The 27,086-nt window shown below is 41.6% G+C and overlaps 1 protein-coding gene across 4 annotated transcripts in view; it reads right to left on the bottom strand.

Annotated features, from left to right (window-relative positions):
- Window positions 1–1,408: 1,408 nt before the first annotated feature.
- Window positions 1,409–27,086, bottom strand: part of col12a1b (collagen, type XII, alpha 1b) — a 150,052-nt gene continuing 124,374 nt past the window's right edge. For 2 of the 4 annotated variants that reach the window (XM_082505919.1, XM_082505921.1), the window contains 15 exons: window positions 22,829–22,987; window positions 20,858–20,935; window positions 18,138–18,224; window positions 15,169–15,222; window positions 14,759–14,854; window positions 13,725–13,778; window positions 10,467–10,520; window positions 10,311–10,364; window positions 10,056–10,127; window positions 9,935–9,970; window positions 8,640–8,706; window positions 8,343–8,528; window positions 7,429–7,497; window positions 4,616–4,786; window positions 1,409–2,321 (listed from right to left, as the gene is read on the bottom strand). In XM_082505919.1, coding sequence (XP_082362045.1) covers window positions 2,221–2,321; window positions 4,616–4,786; window positions 7,429–7,497; window positions 8,343–8,528; window positions 8,640–8,706; window positions 9,935–9,970; window positions 10,056–10,127; window positions 10,311–10,364; window positions 10,467–10,520; window positions 13,725–13,778; window positions 14,759–14,854; window positions 15,169–15,222; window positions 18,138–18,224; window positions 20,858–20,935; window positions 22,829–22,987 — 1,338 coding nt within the window. In that variant the 3' untranslated portion in view covers window positions 1,409–2,220. Of the gene's footprint in view, window positions 3,793–4,615; window positions 4,787–7,428; window positions 7,498–8,342; window positions 8,529–8,639; window positions 8,707–9,934; window positions 9,971–10,055; window positions 10,128–10,310; window positions 10,365–10,466; window positions 10,521–13,724; window positions 13,779–14,758; window positions 14,855–15,168; window positions 15,223–18,137; window positions 18,225–20,857; window positions 20,936–22,828; window positions 22,988–27,086 lie in introns of all 4 variants that reach the window. The other 2 variants (XM_082505922.1, XM_082505920.1) reach the window with 2 other exon arrangements.

Genomic DNA, 27,086 nt, shown 5'->3' with positions numbered 1-27,086 from the left:
TGTGACATCAATAAAAGGATCAAGTGCTGCATTATCTTCAGTTACATTGATGTTATTTATTTATCGCTGTTGCTTTCGTATAAATGAAGCGGACATACCTGCGTGGCCGCGATCTAATCCTGTTTACATAAAGTAAACCTGCTCCCGAGCAGGTTTACGCTTACGGCTCTGTTGCTATGACAGCAAGTCCCGGATGAGCTTCGGGGAACCGACTGATCCAGGATCACGCGAAATCGTCAACAATCTAATCCGGCTAACCTACTTAGCGAGGTACGAAGAACGGGCCCCTTGTCTACTCACTACTGGTACCCTTAAGGTTAATCACATGATCCTTGAGTCAATCCCAATATGGATAATTTTTTAAAAGTCTGCTAGATTTGCCTTCAATTGTCCAACTGGCGCTGTTCCACATGACTGAGATGCCCTTTTAATATTTGATCGAGAGAATGTAGTTCAATAGCCTGATGGTCAACCTCATTCCACTTTGAGACATTGAAACCAGTGCCTTTGCAGTTCTTGGTGGCATTTTCCAGTCTGGCCTGGCTAGAGAATATTTCACTTATTTACACTTTTGGAGCAGTACTTGTAGTATCAAAAGGCAGCTAATGTCAAAGTCCATGTATAGTCGGCCCAAGTGGTTCTAGCTGCTCTAACAAATCGCCAATCTTCAATTGCTCATCTAGTGCTGTTCCTGATAGCCCATGTGCCCTTCAAGTTAATCTGCCAAATCTCCCAAACTCGTTACCAAGTAACTTAGTAAAAGCAATCCACTTTGCTGTGATGTAAAGCTTAACCCTTTAGTTTAGCTCCTTGGCCTCACAAGTAACTTCACACTCTTTCCTACCCCTTAATTAGTCCAAATGCTCAAGTGAACCTATTAAACCCACTTGCTTTCCAAAAGGTGCAAATTGATCCAAGTAATTGTATTAGCCCAAGTATCAGTGCAGAAACTCATTTTTTGTTCCTCTTACCTTATGTCTACTTCTGCTAAGTCAAAGAGGCTTTTCCTTAAGTTGGCCCAGGTACCACTAATTATCGTGTCCCATTTGGCATAGGCACTGCTGCTTTACGCCACCACTGTGTATCAAAAGTGCACCAAGGTCACTTAAGTGAATCAAAGCCCTTATCTACTCAGCCCAAGTAATCCTAACCCTTCTACCACATTGTACACTTTTGGTTGTTCAAAATGTTCCTTGAATCAGTCCAAGGACTAACTCTTCTGTTAGATGCTTCGGTTAGAGCATAAACAACTTAGGATAGTAGTTGGTGGCCAAGGTATCCTTCAAGTCAGTGTACAATAGGAAACCCAGTCCTGCTTGTTAAGAACTCAACCCAAGTCTGCTTTGGTGTGATCTGAACTTGCTTTATTTTGGCTTCTGTCCTTTAACATGAAATGAACACACCAAAGTGGATTTTCAGTAGTTTTATTGAAAAATGCCTCTTCTGTTTTCAGAAATAAATAAGAAAATAAGGCTGTGGAATTCACAATCTGCAGTTAAAACATGAAGCAGCAAGACCATTTCCATAGTCTTGCATGCAGGTTTTGACCGCATTTGATACGATGACAATGACGATGACAAATATTCTGATTAAAACAAGATGAAATGTAGTGAACATGTACTAAATATACACCACAGACATGCAATTCCACCTTTGGTAAAAATTATCTGTGACAGAATAAAGGAAAACTGATAAATATAAAGATACAAAATGAAAGCGGTGTTTAACTGAACCTCCTAAAAGATGAACTGAATGAGAAAGGTTATACTGAACATACTGGATGAAGTGTGAAAGCAAAACAATAAACATTTCATATGTGATGTCCTGACACTGAACATTTTCCTTCCTGCTGTACTATTGCTAGCCTTGTTACCATGAGTGCACTGTTGAACACTGCTAGTCAATACAAACTCAATGCAAATATGTTACAAGCAAAAAGACAAATGGAAAAGGAAAGCTCACAGGTTTTTGTAGTTTGTTTTTTGTCTATTTTAAAATTGTGCAAGTCACCCCCGAACATCATCAGTCTAAACCCTTCGCCTGACACAAAAAAGAATATTCACATAGATTTTTAGGCACTGAAATGTATTACCCAATAAATTTGAGGTGTCAAACCCCATTTTTATTTATAATTTCATGAACGAACACAGGTTAAGGTGAAGAAAATTAAACGGATAAAGAAAACGCTACTTGTCTTTATGATGTTAGCCTGCTGGTTGTCTATCTTGGTAGTGATCTCTTTTGACGCTGGTTTTGCAACTCGCCGTCCTCCTCGGGGAACTGGACTACTTGGGTGTCAGGTTCAGATGGGTATTGGCCTGCTTGGAGATAGCATTTGGGCCAATTGGCAAAGTAAGTTGGCACATTTTCTCTTGATTTTTCTCAACATGCACAAGAAGAACTGGTTAAAAGTTGTGTTTCTTTCTGATTCCACCTAAACCACTGACACAGCTAGTTAGTAAACAGCAGGGGTGTGGCCAGTATTGGTGGGGGGGTCATAGGTGGCTTGTGTGACACAGAGGGGGAAATGGTTGTCACCAATACAGCTACACAGCAACAAACTGGTTTGAGTTGTTTGTCTTATCATCGTAGTGTAATTTATTCATTCTTTAGAGGGGAGGGCTCAATAGTGAAGGTTTGCCAGTATTTATCTTGGTAAACCAATAAATTTGCAGGCGAAATGAACGTTACTTCAAAAATAGCAGTCTGTATGTAGTCTGCACTACAAAAAACCCTTTGAGACTGTTTTTATCACTTAAACATGGCCCAGGTCACCCAAGGCACCCTTTGGGCACGCCCCTGCTATACATTTCAGTGCATTCATATTCTCCTTTTGTGTTGTTAGAATTTCAGGTGTTAGTCTGATAACCACAAGCATTACCAGCAATCAATTCCATCACATACATTCACAAAATGCAACAAAACATGAGATCATCAACCACCCGACTAGAAAGAATTTGTGAAAGCTTTGTTAGTATTTTAAACCAGATGTAGTTTGGGTGGGGTTTCCTTGTTGTTGTTGGGTTTTTTTTTTGTTTTTTTTGGGGGGGGGGACATGAAAACATGAAGTGGTGAATCTAAGCCTGCAGGGTCACACGTGTAGGACAGACCAGCATGACCCCGAGCAGTTTAAAATGGCTACAAGCACATGGGTGGGAAGACTTAAAATTTAAAAAAAAAACAACCACCAAAAAACAATAAAAATAAAACGTTCTGTTGGCGTTTGAGCAAGCAGCAGGTTTGTTTTGCAAGGCACAAGCTTTAAAACTACAGATGTTAAGACTAAATTTAGTGGACTTGATTCAAATATCATTTACAAGGCACAAATTAGTTTATTTACATGTCACATGGAGAGAAATGCTGTTAACAGAGTTGCTGCTGCTGCTGTGGGTGGTGATGCTGAGGTGGCTGCACTGGTTTCTCTGGTACAAGTCCACCTTTGTTAGTATTTGTTTTGGCTTGTCGGTGGTGTTGTTTGCTGCATGCTCCTCCACTGAACAAGGCTTCTTTGTTTGGTCTTTGGCTTCAAGATGCAAACAGGCCACTAAAGAGGTCGGTGCCATCACCGCTGCTGCTGGTGTTTTGCTCTACTGTCTGTGAGTCGTTAGTACTCGTTCCCTCTTTGTTGTTGTGATGTTTTCAGCACAGTTTGTTAATTGTTTCCTTTGGTGGTTATCCCTTTAAACAGCTTTAGAGCATATGAGTGATTCAGTTACAGGACTTTTTTATTTTGTGTTTTCAGATGGTCAGTGAAAGCAGCACAGGCGGTATAAAAAGTCTACTATGGTGAACCTGAAACGGGCCAAAGAGGATGGAAGGTGTCAGTCAGGTCAGCAGAAGACAGCAAATCAATAACCTCTATGTGCTTATTAGTTGACTACAAGTTTCACACATGCACTAATCCCCCCACAACAGAGTGCTCAGACATTTTGGGAAGTGCATTTTCTCCCTTTTTATAAACCAGAGTCAGGGAGTATTGGCCCAGCTTAGAATAAAGACTGGAAGCAGATTTAAGCTGTTGAGGTGGTTTGAAGTAATTGCTTCACATCAAGCTCAGTCTTCTGTTTCCAGACTACTAGATGTCCTTTTCCCCAACGATACTTCTCAGCTCATCTTGAGGACTCCCGAGGAATTCCCAGGCCAGGTGAGAGATAGAATCTCTCCAACGGGCTCTAGTCTACTCCAGGGTTTCTGCCCAGTTGAATGTGCCCAGGAGGCATCTTTAGCATCTTTAACTGGCTCCTTTTGACACAAAGGGGCAGCTCAGACTCCCTCTTTTGGAGGAAACTTATTTCAACCTATTTTTTTCTATTGCTTTTATAAATTACTTTCTATCTTATACCTTTTTTGCTGTTTTAATCTACAGAGATTTCTGAGTTATCGCAAAGCATGCATTGGCTTTGCAGGTATCATTTTATACCATGCCCTGTCAGAATCCATCAGCCTAACCCTTGAGTTTCTGTTTTCAGTGTTATTCTAAAGTCATCACATCCCAGACTCATGAACAGGAAAGTGCATCTCCCAAAATGTTGGCGTGTTCTTTTACTGTTGCATTTAATCCCAGATTGCCAAACAGAACTAATGTCTCTGATCACAGACAGGATGCTTTACATACCTATGTATCCCTGCCCATTGTAAGGAATACCGACACACTGAGAGGAATCGCAGTATCCAGGAGGTCCAGGAGGCCCACGGACTCCGGCGTATCCTGGACGTCCAGGAGGTCCGCGAGATCCAGCAGGGCCTGAAGGGCCTGGGGGTCCGGTCCTGCTCTCTCCTGATGGACCTGATGTGTTTAATTAAAAAAAAAAATAAAAAAATAAAAAGGTTATCATGATCAGTAGCATTTCAAAGAGGGAGGAAATGGACAACACACCCATGTGTGTTCAACTGTCAGTGTTACCAGACTGCAATCACAGCAGGCTGAAGTTTATGGAATCATATTTATTTCATCATATGTGCGAGAGCAAAAAACATAATACCAGCAAATAATTCAGTTTCACTTGCGGAATTAAATTCCTCGTGCGTAAATTCAGCAACGCGCAGCCGCGCACACGCGTGTGTCAGCTTTACTCACGCTGCTACAGTTTCACGCTGTCACTGGTAGCTCTGCACTCTGAGAGAAATCCTGCTCATTTGACTGTCTGGAGGAGGAGCCCAAATAAGGACAGGGTCCTAATGTAATTGGACACTTCAGGTTACTGCATTAAACTCAGTTACACTGTGGCAGTGACAGAAACGCTATTTTAAACTGCATTTGATCTGAAAAATAAAGTTTTCTGAAGTAATTATTAACAGTTATTTAGGCAAGTTCTGAAGCCTCTGCACAGAGCAGACTCGTGCATGCACGAAGGCTTCTTTGTGCATATGAAATGAAATTTGCTTTGCCTTGTTATGATATAAATATAATTCCATAATAGCCAATCGCCACGACTTTTGACATGAGGTGGAATAGAGTTATCTAACTCAGCTTCACATGCTCCCATCCTGCATGGATAATAGGTTACAGTTACAGCTCTGCGACAGTCCTGATTAGGCCACAAGCCAGAATGATAACCAAGGATAACGGTCTCTAAATAAGAACTGTTGCTGGACGCCAATAATTAACGTGGTACAGACCAAGAACAGCCTTACATATAAGATAACTGGGGTCATAGCCAGGTTGGGGATAGATGATGGTTGGAGTGATTTTTAGCTTATTTCATTAATACATGGAATGAATTTTATCCTGACGTTCAGATTATTTGCACTCTTCCTCGCTATACTTCCATGACATGGCTTTAGACACAAATGTGCGTGTAGTCACAAATTTGTGCTTGAACTGCTTCCCTTTTAGAAATAAATGTCCATCATCTCAAAACGATACCAAAACAGGAGCAGGTCTATCATCTTTTTCCCCCCTCTGGGTCTGTTTATTACTAAAAAAAAAAAAAAACTGCATTAAGGGGATTCACTTCAACTTCATCTGCAGCCCCCACCCCAGTGGTGCAGATATTGGAGATCACACAGGGGGTTAATGGGATATCTTCAAATGGTCACCAAACCCTACATTCAAACTACATGGATAAATCACATCAGCATAATGCAGCATGGACAAAGGTGGTAGCAACATGTCTTTTATTTTTATAAACTTTGCCTCAAAGGAAGGGCGGGACTGATTCTCCAGTAAAAGCAACGTTTATAAAAATAAAAAGATGAAACTGTTCAAATGGTGCAGATCAAAGGCCGGCTGCGTTTTCATTTTCTCAGATGTGAACGCTTTCATGAAGTGCGTTTTGCTTTGAGCCAGCGTGTTTCTGAGAGTCAGAATTTTTAAAAGCCTTCCATGTGCTTTTATACCATTAGAACTAATAAAAACTACAGTTACACTCTTGTATTTGATGTAAACAGAGATGAGAACATTTTATGATATTGTTGTTAGACCACTGCGACTCAACGCAGCTGGAAACAAAATTAATTGAAAAGGTGTCGAGCTGCTGCTGACTGTCCCGGGCATGGAATGAAATGATGTAAACTATGATGGGGAAAAAGAAGTAGGATGTGCTGATCCTCCCCTCCCCTCTGAATTTTGTCTAGACTTGGACAGAAAAAGATTGGAAAGTTTCCTGCCCGACTGTCTCCTCGCCGTCCTCGGCATGTCCTCCAGGCTGACTCACTGCTCTCCTCTCCCTCCTCGACTCTAACTGCTTCTGTCTGACAGCTGGGACCGTCACAAAGCGGCAGGGTTGCAGTCGCGGAGGATGGAGTGCGATTACATAAGCAGTTGCTGGTGAAACTGCTTTTTTCAGGACCAAAGTCTGTGTTTTTCTTTAACAATGCTGCACCACCACCTGGCTAAATCACTACTTTAAGGGCAACTAAGCGCAGTTTTAAGGAGCAAGAAGACATGGTTAACTGAGACAAATTCAAACCTCTCAGTGAAATATACTCATAGGAGACGGGACGGGGGGTATCTTGCTGTCAAATGTGTGTCAACATGTCACAACACTGGTGCCAGAGACTAACAGGAATGGCAGCAAACAAAGCTTTCAGCATTTGAATCAGCCGACATCTTTGAGTGGGTGGGGGTGGGGTGTGAATAAGGTGAGACACTCAATAAGATGAGTGACAAAGGCAGGTAAAAATCAAGGTTTACATCATCAAGGTAGATCGTTATATGCAAAGGCTCCATTTCCATCATCTTGGCTCAAACATTGAGTGTGTTTGGGTTTTTAGTGGCAAATGTGACGAGACAATAGTTCTGTTTTGCTGAAACATAAATTATTTATCTTTTTTAAGCCTTACAAATCTGTAGGGGCAGTTCAGATGATGGTTTCATCAACGATGATAAATTATGGACTTAGGAATCAGCTTTGCCTGTTAACTTTAGCTGTCAGCGATCTCACCAACATTTTAAGTATTTTTGGTGTCTTGCTAAAGAATGTGTACCTGGAGGTCCCCTCGGTCCTTTCGCTCCAACTACTGAAGTTCCTCGATCGCCTTTCTCTCCTGGGGGACCTGAAGGGGGGGAAAGTCAAGTATCATTAGGCTGGGAGCTCGGAGGTCTCAATCCTGTAAGTTGCAGAATAAAATAAGACATTTTTTCTGTCTCCCCTTACATAAGAGCTCCTACTTAAAAGCTCCTCCCTGTGGTAGAACTTGGCTTTGGAACATTTTTTTTGCCTTTTCTGAAATATGTTTCCTGAATTTTTGTTACATAAAGTGAGACAGGAAAGTGAGACTTCAGAAAGGGGTCCTTAATGAGCAGAAGGTGAGGGTGCAATGCAAATACATTTAATTTCTGATTCTGCCCGGCAACATCTTCAGTAGTTATTCTGTTTTCTTTAATAAGACTGAACACAGGGATGAATGCACTAGCAGCCATGTTCATGATCATTTAGATCGGAGTTTTCTAAGTTTTGTTGACCGAGTGCCAGTGCCAGTAGTTTATCTGGATAAATGAAACATGCAGTGTGCATTGGCCAATCTCCCTAGATTACAATTTGCTGTTTGTGGATCAAAAAATCTCGTCAAATGAGAATTTAAAAAAAAGATGTAAAAAAGTGTCTCTGGGTCAATAGAAGTACTTTTTTCACTGCAGTATTTTTACATTTTGGCATCAGCAGCTTTATTTGATTCGATCTGGACTGAAATTCAGATTAACGATGATGCCAGGCCTTTCTAGCATTCTGTGATGGTTTGGTGCGTCTTAGGTAAACGTTCTGCAGAGTAAATAATCACTTTGCTGCCTTCTGTGCTCCCATTTTAGAAATCATTTGACTTCATGTTTATTTTTCTAACTCCATTTGTTCATGATGTCAGCCTCTCCTGCCGTGCAGCAACTTCTCAGGGGTGGCTCGTACCTCTCTCTCCCTGCTGGCCGGGCAATCCGGAACTTCCGGGGAATCCGTTCCTTCCTGTGGCGCCCGGCTCTCCACGGGGTCCCTGATTGCCAGGAGGTCCAGGAGGGCCCGGAGGGCCTGGGTTATTGTTGCGGTACATGTTGCTGGGGATTTGATTCAATAACGAGTTGACCCGAGTCATTTGTTCTGCAACAGCAGGGTGAAGAGAAAGCAAGAACATTACAAACCACATCGTGAAAGCCAAGAGGCAGAGATTTCTAAATCCATGTCAGGAGGGGGAAAATGTGTTCTACGTACCTTGGACTAACTGTCCGCAAACCTGTCTGGCAATGGATCGCATCATGTTCTGAGGAGCAAAGTCACCCTGGGTGCAGACAGGCAGGATTTAAAATTGGAAAACAGTGAAGAAAGGAATAGAATAGTTCTTTATTGTCATTGTGCACAGACTTTATATGAGTCAGAAAATGTTTCTCTGAAACTTTTCATTGAAACGTGGCTCAATCAGGATTTTCGTGACCACCTGCTGCTTTTGCACTAAGGAGCATTTGCAACAGCTATAATGACCCCCACCTTTATCTCAAAGGTTGAGGCTATAGAGACCAAACAGCAGTCTAGCAGGGGAAGAGCTGTCAAAAGTCCAAAGTCCTGGTCAAAAGGTTTGCAGAGTTGGGAGCTCTAACAGAAGCTGGCTACTCGTTTTTCTCCAGGTGGTTCAGTGAATTCGTCCCACATGAAGCTTTGGATTGTCCATGCCAAGTTCTAGTTTAACATCCTAGGAGAACCTATTGCACAAACAAACTCAACAGTGGTGCGATGCAAATGGGTCCTCCATTATGGAGAATATGGGGTGCACTAATATGAATATCTCCATTCGTTCCCTGCTACTTCGCTCTTCAAAAAAATTGAAATTCAAGTTGAAGGTCGGCAAACTGAAGCGGATCCAACATGCACTACAGATGGTGCTTGACGTCCTGACAGAACAGGACTTCCAGGAAGTGTTCCCAGTGTTGGAAGCACGGCAGCTCTGGACAAGATTACTACTTCGAGGATGGCATCCAATTTCTGTGTGTATATTTTTGGTTTCTGTTGAATGTTCTCCCTTAGACGCCTCAGAGCATTTCAACACCTCAGCACTGATGCAATCTAATGAATGTCCAAAAAGACTAGATTCCTCGTCTCTCTCTGAACCTGAAGTTAAAATTGTCTATGTTGAAATCGGGCTTCAGACTAAAATTTAGAATGGCAGCCGCACTGGATGCCAGATGAACATGCACATGAAGACAATCCAGGAGCAGACACATTTAAAATGGTACAGTTTCTTTCATGGACTTTTTGGTCACACGTTGTACATCAGGAAAATACTCCAAACAACTCGTAATGCTAAGTGATAAGTTCCCAGCATTTCCTACTGTTTGCCCCATTTGTCATTTCTCAAGTCACTTATATGTAAATGTATTATTAGAAATTTCCTGAAACGTGAAACTGCACAGGGAATCTAGCCTCTTGTTTTCATCAGCTTGTTGTTGACATGTTGTAGGATATTTTTAATATCATCACTTGTGGACAAAAACATTTGATGTAGGTTTACTCACTCTCTCTCCCTTGTCTCCCTTTGGACCATTGGGACCCTAGAACCAGAGAAATAAAACTGTTAAGAACTATTCAGGCCCAACGTGCTGCTCAATTAACACACAACCCTGCCAGCAAACTTACAGGAGGACCAGAGTCTCCAGGATTTCCTGGTTTTCCTGTGGTACCTGGTACTCCAGGAGATCCTGGAGGTCCCTGCAAGGAAAAAGAGAAGGGTAAGAAAAATATCGATGAGTGGGAAAGAGGACAAAGATGACTCTTGGGAAATATGCCTGCAAAGGTAGTAGAAAGCTCTTTGGAAAGGCAATTAAATGCCTCAATTGTTCACGTGGTTTGCAGCTCTGAGGTGTGCATGTGTCAAACCATTAGAAGTCTTACCATGGGCCCTGGGGCTCCTCTAGGTCCAGCTGGGCCTTCCTTTCCTTGAGGGCCCTGGAAATATAAGATAATGACTAAAACCCTAAAGCCATACAGTTCATGTTTAAAGAATTCAGACCGCATGGATGCCATTAAAAACAGCCTGGCTATACTCACCCTCACTCCGGCGGGTCCCATTGGGCCAACAGGACCAGGAGGACCACGAGAACCCTGCAAACATGAGAAGACCCCTCAGAAAAAAGTATTTTATGCTCATCATCTGTAACAGAAAGTCCACCTTTCCTCTGATTGACCAACTCGAGCTGGTTTGTTTCAGCGTCGTGCCGGACAGTAAACGTCTTTTTCTTTTTCTTTTTTCCCCCCGTGCTCATTTGCTCAGAAACTCTGCTCACTATTTTTATTGTCTCTGGTCTTTGATGCCTTGGCATAAGATTTACAAGGAACATAACATATTCCAGAACCGTTTTATTGGCCATTATAAACCAGGACCGCATGGTCTGTAACTCATTAAATGCATGTTGCTATAGCATCTGCTCCAACATGGTCACCTGCAGCCTCGTTGCTCCAATACGGTCCACGTGGAGTTTGTTTTACTGGCATAAAGAGCTGATTAATCAGTCTTACTCATGAGTCTGAAGCTCTGCATGAACACTGCGGGTGAAGGTTTGAAGGTTTAATTCCCAATTGTGCATGCTGTTCCAGTGCAACAACACTTTGAGCAGGGCAGTAAATTGTTCCAGTCCTTTAACTAGTTGAGCTGACTGGAAGAAATAAATTATTGAATAAAGGATTTGAAGTAGGTAGCACTAATTACTGTTGTTTTTCCATCTAATTCATTGTCTTTTTTCGAAATTCTACTTACAAACACTGAATTAGTTGAAATAAAATAAGTAACCAAGGGCTTTTAAATAAAGTCGTCATCAACTCTGACACACACACACAGAAAGAAATATGGATGTTAAATGTGAACATGGTGGCAAAACGTTGCCTACTGTTACCAAGTTTTTGAAGGTGACCCAGAGTTTATTAAAACTCTCAGATGAGTTTTCAGTGACAAACCTAACAAATGTTTACCAGAAATTATCTAAAAAAAAAAAAAATGACACTTTAATCTGTTATTTCAAGGCCTTCCAAGTTCAACCTTGGACATGAAGCTCTGATTTCCAACCAAGAGCAGCAACTGTGAATTTTTGACATGATTTCATTCCCAACACTTGTCACATCCCAACACTTGCTCAAGACCCATTGGCACTGCATTTAAATGTTCCTGGTACCATTCAGCCTCCTCTATCAAAATTTACAGTTAGGCCCATTCGCAACACTTAATCATAACCTTTTTGTGAGTAAAAATAAAGCAGTGTCCAGCTGTTTCATAACCCTGTAAATTCATCCCCTTCCTTTCTACACAAGTTGGTTGCATGTTCACACAAGACCAACTGCTTCTGGTGCTCAACATTACATCAAAGCACCAACACTAAGGAACATCTTATCTCAGAATAGTAACGGCTTTGATAAAACGGTAGATTTCGGTATTTTGGCAAAGCGGTCATTTTTTTAAAACTTGGATTGGATCGATTCTTCACCACTCTACCCAGGTTTGGATTCAGTTCTTATTAAACACAAGAAAAGACCTGTGCAGGTACACGTAGTCCCTGTGATCACAAAGCTCAAACATCAGTTTAATACTGGCTTCATTTTTAGTCTTGGATCTGTATGATGTCAAAGAATATGGTAATCTCACAGAAGCACCAACCAACCTTTTGTTTATGAGGGGTAGCCAATCAGATGTGCGTAATGGAGATGCGTTGATGATTGGTTTCAGACAGAGGATGAGCCGAGTAGCTGCATTGAGGCCCAATATAAGCTAAATATGGATTATTCTGAACTTGTGAATCATGTAAAGCTACTCTGGTAGGTCCAAGGATGAAAATAATGACTATAAGGGCGGGGAAACATAATAGGTCCACTTTATTTGATTTACAACACTGTTTTGAACGAAGCAACTAACAATTTTCCACCAGGTTTGTGCAGCCAAATCTCAATAGACCAAAAATAAATAAATCTGATGGTAATAATTTCCACATTGACAATTTGATGAGATTATCTTAATCCAATTTCAAGACAAGTAGAGAAAAACGTTTTTGTTTTGTTTTTTCTGTGTGTGCGTCTTTAAATTTTGGGGGTTCCAGTAGATAAGAAAACATAACGGATTACAGGGAATTTCAGAGCGGCTGACCCAAGGAGGTGACCATGCTACAAACTATTCACTATATGCCTATCATTTAGGGTAACTTTTTATCTAACTGTTCAGTGGGGGAAGAATATGTTTGTGATTAAGTCAGAAGGCAAGCATGGACGGATGGAGAGCCAAACATCCGTTCCAAGCTGCTGATTTCCTTGTTTTCTTTCAATCAGACTATAAACAAACTTTTGGTTTCCCCGAATTTCTACAACAGAGGAAGAGAGCATAAAGTTACCATGAAATAAACCACAATTATTCTTTAAATGATTGCTCCACTTTGTCTGAACCTTTATTTTTCCTGATATCTATTGGAAATAATTTGTCAACCATTGATTATCGTACAACTTTTTGCACGTTTTAGCTGTTAGCAGAACCTGCACTCAATTGGTTGATCACGCCTTTTCTGCAGCTCTGCTTCAAAAATGTTTTTGTGCAGTTTGACATGGAACCTTTAAGGTTGGAAGCTGCACTCTGTTTAAATTCTTCTGAAGTCTTTTAAAGGTCGAGCTTGAAGCTATAAACAAACACCATTCCACATTTAAGCCAGGAACACCTGAGCAGGTCAACCAAACTGAGGCCGAAGATGGCCTGGAGAAAACCGATTATAGGTTTTAGGCATTTCAGGGGCCTACCTGCTTATGGCTTCATCTTAACACAAGCACACCTTTGACCTCTGGTCAGTATCACCTTTCTTTACCTTCTGTCTGTTTGGCCTGGATTCTTCTTTTCAATTCAGCCTACACGAGAGATGCTTCCTTCCAGGAAGAAATGAAAGCACCATCTGATATCTGTAACTTAATATTTCACACAGACTGCTTTCACTTTCATGCCAACGAAGTTAAGGTGTCACGTCTGTCTTTAGGCAGCTCATGCGTTCCCAGATAAAACAGTTTTCAGTGAGAGGAGGATGTAGTGGCTGACCGCGGGTCGACACTTATCCAGCACTGTTAATCAAGGCGACTTGTTCTTGGCTCGAATGTGCGCAGAAACGTAATTTAAAAGTAATATTCAGAAACCTGCAGTGGAGGCACGGTTGGCCTCTTCTCTCTCTGAATTCTCCCCAGCTGGAAAAGCATCTGCGTGCAGCCAATGTGGCCGCGTGCCAGACCAGTAGTCAAAATGTGAATTATCCCCAGTTTCCTGCTTTCAAACACAAACTGAGCTGCACTTACTTTCTGCCCAGGTAAGCCTGAATCACCGGGGTCTCCCTTTGGTCCAGGACGGCCCTGAAAACAGAAAGCAACATCATTAATGAATGAAGACGGTGACTCGGAGGGACAGAACAATTAGAAATGGATCTGTGACTGATGTAGATGATAGCAATATTAACCAGATTAAGACTTGCTAAATAAATCAAAACTCAAATTTTATTTAATGATCCATGTCAGGTTTAGTCTATAAAACGTACATATAGCCAATATAACAATTGTTGGACTAGTTAATATCGTGGTGCTGCATTTTTGGGCCAACATAATGATTGTTTCTGGAACTAGAATTGACCATACTTAGAATAAACTCAAGCACATATGCCAAATGTGCTTTCCACAAATTCCACCCTGTACAGATGTTACAAGGAGCAAACCATGCTTAAAGACCAAAACCATTTTCATTGGCTATAAACTTACTCTAATGTCCTCCCCAGAGGACATTAGAGGAACTGCATTTTTTGGCACATCTGGAAACTCAGGAGTGAAATATAAATATTTAAACTACATTATGATTTATAGTTGCACAAGAGTTTTGAAGTTTGAAGGTAATGTAAAAAAAAAAAAGCATTAGCTGTATCTCCCAGCATCTGAAATCAAACCTACAGCCTCAATCGAGTGGATGTTTTAATCCATAAAACCTGTTTAATCCACTGTAACCTTTAACAATATCGTTAGATTAATTGAGTACTAAGCAGCAGAAACTGTCCAGTACTTTCCACAAACCTCTATTTCGTGGGACCTTTCTGGAAAGTGATCTCAGTTTAATCTGGGTACATCTAATCTCTGAGACGGAAATCCAAGCTGTGATTTATTAACATTCAGTGATACTGACGTTCGGGGGCTTCTTGGTATCGCTTCTTTCCCTCACACATGAAAGAATGTGAGTCCTTGCCACAGATACTCCCTGGCTTGTAAATTCTCTTTATAATAAATCACCAAGTAATCCCCCCCACTCTGCTCTGTGTGTGTGTTGATGTCAGGTGTGTTTACAGACTTACAGCTTCTCCTGGAATCGACAGCCCGCTCGGTCCTTGAGGGCCGGGCAGACCCATGGGCCCAGGTGGTCCAATTTCTCCCCGCGGGCCCAACGGTCCCTGCAAAATACAGACAAGAGAAATATTTAAACATGGGAGGAATTTATTGTTGATATCTCTTGTCCCAGTTGAAGTGTACTACTGTTGAAATATTTGGAAAAGGCCGGCAGGAGACAAGGAATGCTAATAGAACTGAGCCTTCATATCAAGGACAAGGAGAGCACAAACACTCAATCAGTAAGTGGAATCAGATGTGCTTCTCAAAGCTCTTGCACTTGTACCATCTTTTATTTTCTTCAGCTTGCAAGAAAATGTGAAGCAGCAAGTGATGAAGGGAAATGCGATAGAGAATTTTTTTTTCCCCAGGAACTTACAGCAGAACCGGGCTCTCCTCTTTCACCTCGGGGACCTTTGCTGCCGGGGGCACCCTGAAAAAAAAAGATTTTCTAGTTAACACAACAAAGATAAGAAGGACACAAGAGATGCTCGAGGGGGAAATTAGTCTGAACATGCCACAAGGGAGCCAGTCTGGAAGAAAAGCCTGAGGACAAATGTGAAGCAGAGTAAGGCCTTACATGAATGCAGTCACGACCCACAGACACTAGCCCCTAACAGCCTGTGTGGGAGAACTGCTTCCTCCCGAAGGACAAGAGATAGTTGGAGTTATTCAGCAGTTAACACAGTGATTCAGAAAGCACAAAGCTCACTTATAAAAGCTGCAGGCGGCAGGAGAGCCCAGTCCCTCTCACCTGATCAGCTTTTACAACACTGCGTGAAGCCGGATTATTTTTTTCATCAAAGCTGAAATATTTTTAACTTGCAGAGTCTTTGCACTGTCTATGTACGCGTTTTGCATGCTCTAATGAGCGTTTGATTTCTAATTTTAGTATATTTTGAGATTATTTTTAATTACATTTCATTTCAGTTAGTTCCCGGGGAGAATTTTCTGATGTCTGTTTAGTTTTTTTGTTTTCATTAATTACAATGTTGATTTTAGCCTTTTTAATTATCATTGTGGAGGAGGGCTTAAGTCAGAGGTAAGATTTAGAAAAATCTGGGCAGGATACAATTTTAAAAAACTTTTTGTGAAAGCAGTCAACTCAGTCTTGCAGACATCCAGGCTCTCAAAAAAAAAGTCCAATTTCCTTTATATTTGTATTTTATCTTAATTTTCCAAGTTCTCAAACTCTTTTAATTACTTTCATGTTTTTTTCTCAGAAGTCTAGTCTTTATTTTAGCTAAAGATAATAACAATAACCTTGGCCTGAATGCACAGTAAGCAATCATTAATGCTGTTGAAAGGGGGCATTTTAATCCAAACAATGAGCGTTGCCTTTTGAGAACCAATTCTGCTTTTCTTTATTTTCTGTCATTTTCAGACCTTTCATTTACGAGGGGCAGCCAGTCAGAAGAAAGTCGACTTGAAGGGAGAGGAGGCCCAGGATGAGATAAAGAAGGATTATTATTGAACTGTGAGTCATGCAAAGCTATTCTAATACCATCCAAGAATAAAAAATATATGGTTAAGAATTATTCTTTTCCACATCTCTTGTTTAATTCAATTCAATCAATCAATTCAATCTTTTTTCTCCTACATTACCCAACATGCATTGACAGCTCATTGAGGGTTCAGGTGGGGCTGTGTAACAGATTCCTGTGCAGCGTTGTGGGTTTTTGTTTGGTGATAGGAAACCATGTAAAACTGTATGTTTTTATTTTCATCTGAATCATGTTTAAATGTCAACGACAACTAATCTTTTGCAGATATGTAAATATTTCGTGACTTTGCAGATGAATGCACGAAGAACATTTCCTCCTGAGGTTCATTTAAAAACACCCAAAAAAATAAAAAATAAAAAAAAGCCCCACACACATCTTGGCAGCTTTATGTTTATTTTCATGGTTTTTTCTGTTACTAATTAGCTTTATATAAACAAACAAATTTCAGATTTCGTATTCAACGTTGATGTAAATGATGAATTTCCAGCCTTGTATAGTTTTAGCAGCATTTTCAGACCCTGCAGAAAAGCATTCTGTTTCAAGCCCTCAGTCCATTTATCGGGTGATTTAACGATGAGTATGTTCATCTTTTTTAAAGTGAAATCTATTTAAACTAAAAAGTATCTTCCCTGAGAAAAGTAATGCAGGGCTTGTATTCTGTAATGAAACACGTTTCCACAGTGGTTGTGCTACCATGTAACGCATAAGTCAAAGCTCTGGCTTTCCTGGTTATTTATGGCCACTTATGCGCTGTATGTTGTACGAGGGAGAATACCGTGTCCTGAAGCACATTAACCACAGGAAGCCTCTTTGCAATGCCTCATAAAATCTTTTAAGAGAGTGGAGAAAGTAAACTGTGGTGCCTGTCTGACAGCTGATGGATGAACCTACAGCAGCCGCCTCCTCCCTCTGACTGCTTGTACGTGAGGATAACAGCTGACGTTTCTCTATACATTCCTTTTTATTGCAGTACTCCCCACTTCCCTGCGCAGTCTGCAACTTTCATGAGTCTGAAACTGTAAAGGCCTCATACCATTCAGCATGAATATCAGTGAGTTCTGCTGAGATAAGGTGGTCCTGAGTCTGTAAAAAGCTGCCCTGAGTGAAAATTGTTTGAAGCAGTAAATGATAAATTTAAAAAAAATGTGCTTGAAATGTAATTTAAAAGTTAATTTAAATTAGAAACTGAGCACTGCTTTTACCATCATCATGTCTGCGTTAGAGGCTAACTGGGTGTAGCAAACCACCTTTAAGGATTTTATACGTGTAGCCATTTGTGAGTGTTTTTGCTAACTTCAGCAGGTGTCTCTAAATGTGTCTCTTTGCTCACATTATCCTCACAAATCCCTAAAGATTTCACAATAAAAGCATTATCTCTACTATATCTACCAAGCCACTTGATGCTGCCTTGCCCTCCTGACAGCTCTTTCCTCATCCTGCTATCCACCAAAGCTGATTGGACCACAGGACTGGGGCAGTGGTCCAATCAAACTGGAGCCCCAGAAACAGTACCTGCTTTTGAATGACCTTCCAATTCCTCCAGGCCCTGAGTTTCACAATCAGGGAGCTGACAAGTTATCGGCTGTCTGGTTCTTCATTTATAACTGATTGCACCGTAGAGACCTCACATGGCTCAGAGCTTCTGTTCCTATCTCTGATTTCTGTTTTCGTTAGGCAAGAAAGCTCAGGATTTAACTCTGGCCATCAAGATCAGTGTAGGACACCATCCACCTGTCCTACGCTCTCGATTTTATGCATTTCATTTGTGTACACTGGTTAACATTCACAGTTGTCTTTAGAATAGAAAAGAGCCCTACAAAAATGGATAACAGTTTGTTCTCACCACTGGTCCGTGAGGTCCTGGCGGCCCATTGGCCTCCGAGGTGCAGGTGCAGGCGTTAGGAAGAGACGGACACTTCATCTCATCTCTCTGTTTGTGAAAGAAGAAAACAATTTAACTGTCAAAACGATGGGAAAAATGCAAAGGTAAGGCACCGATTGCATTCATGCGAGGTCAAATAAAATTCCTTTTGAAATCGCTGCTGAACAGTCACACGACTCTCATTGCACAAAGACTCTGCACAGGATGTCTGCAGGTAAAAAGTCTTCCATGAGGTGGTGAGCAGAGCAAAAACTGTGCTGTGTGGCGCCCTGTGGTATCATTTATTGGTATCGGCTTCACCGACAAAGACAGTGAAAGTAAACTACAGCCTTCATGTAGTTCATATAAGCTTCTTATATGAACTTTCTGTTCATGAAGCTCTAAAATCCCATCAGTGTAAGGGAAGATACAGAATTAGCATGGCCCATAGGACAACTGATAAGAAAAATCCTGTGTTGTGAGTATTTCTGAATAATGATGACATCCTTTCCTATTCACGCCGACTGGGAATGCTAACTATGATGTTCAGTTGCTTGGATTTAAAGCATTTGCTAAACACTCATCTTGGACCCGATGTGTGGATATTTCAGCTCACGCAGGACTTTCACAAGGAATTAAATCTCCTCTTGTGTGGGTGGATATTTCCACCGAGTCCACGCAGATCGCCTCAGTTTGGATCATTTAACCAATCAAGCAGCTGTCCCTGCTCGGCAGCAATTTAGATAATAATCCGCTGGAGTTGAAGCACTTTTCAAAATGTTTTGGACATCCAGCTGCAGACATACTGCGCTCACACAAAGCTCCATTTGTTACTGTGTCTCTGGAGATCTCTGCTGGGACCGAAGTGAGAAACCATCACACTGAGAGAGGCCAGCCGCTTAACCACAGCCTGAGCTGTTCTTACTGTAGCTGCTGCTATTGCCCACAGATTTTCACCCCACAAAGAGCTTGACAAACAACAGAAAGCATTTTCACAAACAACGTTTGGACCTGCCCTGGATGAATTAGATTCATATGTTCTCGCGTTCTCTACGGCCTAAAAATCAAGATCTCCAAACACTACTGTTGTTCCTCCTTCTCTTTCTGATCACCATCTAACTGTCCGCCATCAGAATGAGGCTAAGGGAGGGGCGGTCCCTTCCTGTTAAAAAAGGAATTCTTCCTCCCCACAGTCGTCAAGTGCTGCTCACAGTGGATCGTCTGTTTGTTGGACTGTTCTCTTGCTAATATTCGCGGGTCATCAGCATACAGTGTAAAACCATTTGAGAGGACTGATTTGTGAGTTGGTGCTCACTAAAGCATGCATTTGGAGTACGTGCAGAATGTGGTTTGGCACCGTCCTGCTGAAATTCATCAAGATTTTCTCCAAAGTCTTCTGCCATGTAGCATTAATGGTGCCTTCATAGATGTGCAAGTTACCTGTACTGTACCATACTTTGAACTTTGCTCAAAAAGTTTTTGTCTCTTTAGTGGAGAGGATGCAGCGTCTATGAACGATTTGATCGACCACAGGAAATGTTTTTAAATTTTGAGTCCGTGTTAAATGGGATAAGTCCACAAAAGATGGTTTCATTTCTGAATCTCACTCCTATATATATATATATATCTTTTTTCTTTTTTTCACAATTTTTAATTATATAAAAATTTAATTACATGTCAAATCAATGTTTTTTTGCACTTCAGTTTCTTTGGAAACCTAGTTATGATAACGGGACACCCAGTTCATGTTGTTGTTGTTTTTTTTTAAATAAAATGTAAGTACTGAACATAATTCAGCTTAGATTATTAAATAAATCAGCATCTTATGTGTGCTCTGAAAACTTTTTATTTTCCCACAGTTCACTGTGCTTTTTTTTTAAGCTGGCTCACACGCCACTGCATATCATATATACCCAGTTTATTTCCCTCTGTGATTCGAGCCGGTTCTGACTCTGATTACGAGTCCTCTGCTTTGATCTGCTGCTGGGTCTAAAAATCCCTTCAAAGGCAAATCAAGGTCACACTTCTGCCTGCTGAGTGTTACAGTACAAACACACTCGTCTGTGTTTTACCATCACTTTTAACTGTGACTAAATGCATCAATAAAGTTTTTGTGCATTGTTCCTTGGTCTGGTTTCTTTCAGAGAACCAGCTGGCCTGATAGCACCCCTTTATGAGATGATCAACATCCCCAAGATGCTCCATAGATGGAAAAAAAGCCAAACACAGAAAAGTGTACACTTACAAGCCAGTGTGAGTTTCTGAGATATATGGGTCGTTTATTGCTGGACGTAGAAATTAAATTGATCTTCGTGTACCAAGACAACCTCACTACAACCTCTTCTTCACTTTCAGACTTAAAGAAAACCCAAAGTGTGCATGTGTCCAATCAGGCTGTGAAAACAGCAATGGGTTTTTTGGTGTGGGGTTTTCAAGGTTGAATAAAAAGATTATATCTGGGAAGGAAATCTTTGCACCCTATCGGCCAAAACTTCATCAGCTGTTTCTATATTCTTTAATCCCAGTAGACGTTCGGAGGAGATACTCCCCAGCACAGCTGATTATCTGGAGTCGAAGCTAGCGCCAGTTTATCATCGCCACTCAGCTGCCGGTTTGAGGCTAAAGGAGCGACGACGTGCCAGAGTGGGCACATGCTAAATATGTTAGGCTCAAAGGCTTTGTGGAGGTCGGGGTTCCCTTACCCTCGATGGGAGGTCACAACATCTGTCTCGGCTGGTCCAGGCCAAGTTGCAGACAATGTCGAACATCTGGAGCTGGAACTGTGGAGAAGGGGGGAAGAAAAAAACAAAAACATGAATATGGCGTAGTGGTACATGTGTCTGTGATACACCCTCCACCGCTCCCAGAGGACATGCAGAAAAACAGCAGAGAATGAGGCACTGCCGAGTCCCATCAGCCCCGGGGAGAAAGGCTTGCATTACAACCCTGCTGATTGATTTACATGTGGCGCCATGTAAAACTCATTTCACTGTTTGAATTATCTACAACCTCTCTGTACCCCCCCCCCCCCCCCTCAAAAAAAACCTTTTAATTAATTACAAAATGTTCAAAATGCTGTGGATTGTGTTCAGTTCACTCTCTGCTCATTAAAGTTTGTTCAGTATTCAAACTAAATGTACAGCAATGAATAAGAATACTGCTGACAGCAGTGCTACCCCTCAGCCTCCTAGCAGACACACCTCAGGTATCAATTTCAAAATCCTACATCGTTATCAAATCCACAAGATTCTCAGAAAACTGAGATTCAAACGATTTTTGGTAGCTGCACTGATTGTGTCAATTTGAAAATATACGTGACTACCTGCTCCAGTTATCACATTCACAAACGTAGGGGTGATGACAATACCCCACCAGCCTTTTACAGCTGAGGTAAAAAGCTGCACTGTTTGTTTTGCGCTGATAAAGTCAGCAGCAGCTAACATTTTATAATTGTGCTACTTCATTTTTCTCCACCCAGCTTTCACCTTGGTTCTTGATTTTTGTCTGTGATTCACCAAGATAACACAAATCTACCAGGCTGAATTTCATAGAACGTGTTGGTAGGGTGGTTGCCTCACAGCAATAAGGTCCTGAGTTCAATTCCGCAATCAGCCTGGGATCTTTCTGTGTGGAGTTTGCATGTCCTCCCCGTGTTTGCGTGGGTCCTCCGGCTTCCTCCCGCCGTCCAAAGACTTGCACTTAGTGGGGATAGGTTAATTGGAAACTCTAAATTGCCCAAAGGTGTGAATGTGGGAGTGAATGTGAGTGCGAATGGTTGTCTTTGTCTATGTGTTAGCCCTGCAACAGACTGGCAGCCTGTCCAGGGAGTAACCTGCCTCTCGCCCTAAAACAGCTGGGATAGGCTCCAGCACCCCTCACGACCCTGAATAGGATAAGCGGAAGCGAATGGATGGATGGTGATGGGAGGGTTGGGTGTCGGAACTAGTAAATAAACCCCAGTTTTAAGTTTTAGTTTTGACAGAAATTTTTTATTTGTTATTTTGTTTTTTTGCCAGTTTAGTGAGAATTCAACACTGTACAATGCGAACTTGTGAGGCTGCTGAACAAAGAATCTTTAAACAGAGAGTTCAAACACAGACACAGACATCAGCATGATGGTGAATGTAGTGCTGTAGAGAACTGACACTTACGTGGAAGCCTCACTTCCTGTTTTTTGTAACACTCTGATGTAACGAGTCTTCTCGACAGCTAGTTCAGTTAGCCACGTATTGCTAAACTCTTCTGTCACCCAGTTTATAAGCTGTGCACCCTGATTGTTTAATATCTAACTGTTGGTAACTGATTTAGAGTGGAAGGCATGCATCAACTGAAGAAACCTAACAAGGTGATTTTGCATGTTTAGTATGTGAGCAGTGAGGGAAAGCAGGCTGCAAACAAAGGCAGTTTTTTTTTGTCTGCTGGCATGTTAGAAAAGTCTTACTGTATCACCCAACCCTACTTTAAAAGTAGGACCAGAAGATGCTAAAGATCAACAAACTCTTATTGATTACCTGGATTATATAAAGAAACAGATGAAATCTGTGTCAATTTAATTTGTTTTGAAATGTGTGTACTATTTGCAGTCAAAGTAAAATAGAGATAAAATAGAGAAAATCATTTGTGTCGGTAGATAACATCAGTCTCCTGTTTGTGTGAACGCAGAGTTCACTTACAGTTGCCGATTCTCCTTTGGAGCCGATGGATTTGGACATCTTGCCCAGGACCTGGTAGCCGTCGCTGGACATGTTTCCAGCGGCCTTGATCGGCTTCTCCGCCACTACCTGGCAGTCGATGTTGAGCTGGACGTTGGTGGGTGAAACCAGGATGTGCAGCTTCAGACAGAAAGAGAAAGGAAGGAGAGATTTTATTGGCGCATTCTTTGTTCTACGACCATGTGCCATGTCTGGTTTTCATCCTCGCAGCCTGCACATTATTAGGTTTTGCCGAGGCCATGGCGGAGGCTGCGGGTGAACAGGCTCGATCATGCAGAAGTATACGAGCGCTCACATGGAGGGAAAACAGCACTTCTCCTCTGTCCATTCAGAAAGAGGGGATTCTCCATCATGTTCTAAAGACATCCCTGCAGTGCTTTGGATTTTGACCTTTTAAACTCTTTCTTGTTACTGCCCTGCAAATATGAGTATTTCACAAGGTCAAGTATTTCCATTTTCCATGTCCTTGCGGGATCATGTTTAAAGATACCAAATAAAAGGAAACCCTTTAACTTTTATCAATGCTGCTTCCATTTTCCTCGTGACATGCCAAGAATGAGAATGTGTTGAAACTCCCAAATAATAAACCAAATATTTACCACTTACATTTAAAACGTCCCATGTGTTTATACTACAGGTTTACTTTGCACAGGAAGTCTATGGAACTTTTGGATAAACCACCATCTTAACCACCACCACCACCGTCCTCTCATTTTAAATAGTTCCAACCTATTTACAAGATTATTATTAAACTATTAAACTCTGTTATTAAACCTTTTTTACCGTGTCCTGACTCGAGGGCAGACGAGTCATCCTGCTAAACTGAGCAAACTGGAGGGCTCCTCGCTGAAGCTGCACTCTGGTAGTCAGAGGCGACGTTAAAGCAAAAGCCTTCAATAATTACACCTAATCCACTTAATTACAAGCATCTACATAAAACTCAGCTGCTAATGAGCTCCTCAGCATTTGGTTAAGTGCAGCTGCGTAGAATGTGTCTGAAAGATGAATGTCAGTCTGAGTTTTGTGCGGTTCTGGCCAACACCAGGGGAATAATGTGAAATCAAACCAAAAACCATTAGACCCAAGGTGCGAATGTGCCTTTAGGCTCCGATGTTCTAACAGCTTTTTAAAAAATTGTAAAACATTTATTGTTTCACTTCAACGCGACACCTAAATATTTCTGACATTCATGCTACATTTTCTTACTTTTTGAAGCTATTAAACAGATTATTTTGAATTAAGTTGAACTATTGTGGGATAATTAATAACCACAAGGAAAACAGCTCTCTCAGCTTTCATCTGTCCAAACACTACAAGCGTTTCATTCAGTAACTTTTTGCTTTTCTGATAAATACCCACCACTGGCATCATTATTTATACCAGTGTACTGTGAAGTCACAGGTTTGCAGAGTTAAAGTTGTTCACTGTAAACCAGAGAATATTTAAAGGTACGCGTCGGTGCAGACGCAGGTCCAGAGACTTGTGAACAAATCGTTTTATCTGCTCAAAGATTCCTCCATCTAATTGAAATATTCCAGATTCAGCTGAAAATGCTCATCGAGAGGCCAAATCTACCCTGAATTCTTTCCTTCTCTCTCACCGATGGACTTCGTACAACTCCAAACAGTAAAATAACTGCGGCAGCTCCGCCGTACACACAACACCACAATTTGCATTTCTCCTCAGTCACGTCACCCTCGCCGCATCGTGTCGTCATTTTGTGGTGGAGCATCAGCGCCGCCTTTGCAGCGGCTTTTCCTCGAAGCGAGTCGGGCTGCATGGAGGGAAAACGTGACCTCTACAAAGCCACAGAGTGGCGGCAGCGAGGGCGGCTCGCTGCTTGTGGTCAGTCATGTTTAACAGAACGCAGTAGCACCGAGGTGTCCAAGAAACACTTCATGGAGGGAAACGCAGCGTTTGAGACATTTATCTGCTTTTCATGAAGTCAGCAGGTACCATTAAAGCTTCAGCATGTCAACGCTTTAACTGGACTCGCTCTTCTGTTAAATTTAAAGGATTTTAAAAGCCAGTAAGAGCACTGATATGATCACACTGAAGCTGCCAGTACTGAAACATGAACAGCTTTGTGCCAAAAGTGAGAGCATACAGTATTTCATTCTCTTCAGGCTGGAAAAATCCTCAGAGATTCAGAGGAAAGTCTGATACATGGCTGTAAAACACGAGCTGATGTATTGTCCTTGTGTGGATGCTGTTGTGGTTAATATCAGCCAAAATAAAGGCGCTGCTGAAGACGGGACTTCATGATTGAAACTGAAACACGGTTCCATAAAGCCTTAATTAACCCTGTACACGCCACTCTGTAGAAACATGCGAGTGTATTTTATTATGATGTGATCTATGAATGTTTTTGTTCATCTTTCTAAACATTAAACGTGTGCAATCTTTGTTTGGAAAGCATCTATATCATTCATTTTATGGGTTTCTTTGAAGAGATTTGTCTTCAGGAGGTGCAGAGAGTAACAGACAATCCAGCAACCTTCCTTATTCTTTACAAAATACTCAAAGTTTGGTAACAGCAGTAAATCGTAGCAACAACAAGTCATGAAACCAGAGTGTCTGCCTAAATGCTCTTCTTCCCTCCTTTACTTACGATGAAAAATGGACCAATTACAGCTGCCAGTTTACAAGCTCCTCTGCCATTGTTGGAAAGCCCCTTAAACCATTCATACCAAAGTCTGGATGTAACGTTTGAGCTCCAGGCTGTTACGTGACGATGTTTACACGAGCAGAGATGAAAGCGTGTGCCGAGGCCGTACACGCCCTCGCTCTGTTCATCTGACCTCAGGTCAGCAGGACAAGTTCCACATTTATGTGCCGTCGCTGGAGTTGAATTTATTTCGACAGCACAAGGCACACAGGGACACTGAAGCCTGTCCTTATAAGGCTTTGAACAGCTGGGAATGTGATCCCTGGTAGTAAAGGGGTGAGTTCAGGAGTGTCCCTATACAAATCACTTTACTAACAACATCCTCTGTGGATGTGCTCAGTAAAGCTAGTACTCAACTTTAGTGGGACACAGCTCTCCACTCTCCGAGACAAAACTGCTTCTTCCATCAGTCTGTAAACATGCTCATTTCTGCTGTTTGCATCGAACATTTTAACATTAATGTCTGTAGGAACTGACTTAGTGTTGGAGCCTGCCTCAAGTGGCCATTAGAGGAACTGCAGTTTGAAGAACAGCTCAGGTCCAGAGAGCTGAAAGCTGAGTTAATAAGCTGACTAATATTGGGCGAGTTAAAGCTGATATGTTGAAGTGAAGATGAAAAATAAGGCGTCATTCACTTCACGAACCTCAATAAAGTTCAGTGAGTACACAGTTTGATCGTTTTTCTTCTCCAGTCTTCTTTTTCTGCCATCATCCTGCTCATGGATGGTCCTACATTACTTCATCCCTTTCTTCTGGTCACGACTTCAGCCTCGAGAACAGTAAACTGACATTTCCCTCCTCTGCTGAGGCAACATTCACTTCTTTGGAAAGTAGAAATGAGGTTTGTGCACATGTGCAGTTTCAAGATAGCTGAGATTCATAAAAAAAAACCCAAACATGTCAGGCATAGTATAAAGAATATTTATGCGCTTTCCTTCCCTGAATTCAGTTTTATCCATCTGGCTCCAGCTGTATAATCTCTGAGATGTTTCTATTAGTCAGAGCATCTTTATTTCGCGTCTTTTCGCGTCTTCCTGTCAGAGCTACAGCTACTGGCTGGCCCGTTAATCGATTTCTCTGCAGTTACTTGGCACAGATCGTCCGATGATGGCTTGTTTATTCGCTTATGCAAACGTTGTTTGGGCCCGTCAGGGGCAGCGGTGCTATAAACCCTTAAGGTATCTGCAATAAATCTGACGTTTTCATGGATCTCTGCTGTTAAACACATCTGAGGAAAGATTTCAGGGATGCTTCCAGTGCTGAGCAAGTTGGTTGGTAAAGCGCTGAGAGGGGAAAAGGATTAGTGGAGTCTAAGCGTGGTGATGTGGCCGACGTCTTTTACTGACAACAGCTCAGTAAATCTGGTTCAGCAACAGCTGCGCTCAGGCTAAAGCACAATTTTAAATCAACTCCTTTCTCTGACAAGCTTTTAAATCTTAAAGTTTCTTCAGTTCAGCTGGTTTTAATTGCTGCTGCTGGAGAGATCTAAAAGCCATTGTGTTGTCCATGTGTCCACCACACAGTAGAGCAGCGTAGCCCCGAGCTAAAATT

This window comes from Aulonocara stuartgranti (assembly GCF_965226115.1).
Source record: "Aulonocara stuartgranti genome assembly, chromosome: 15".
In the NCBI taxonomy this organism is placed as follows: domain Eukaryota; kingdom Metazoa; phylum Chordata; class Actinopteri; order Cichliformes; family Cichlidae; genus Aulonocara; species Aulonocara stuartgranti.
This window is presented reverse-complemented; position numbering and strand designations above follow the sequence as displayed.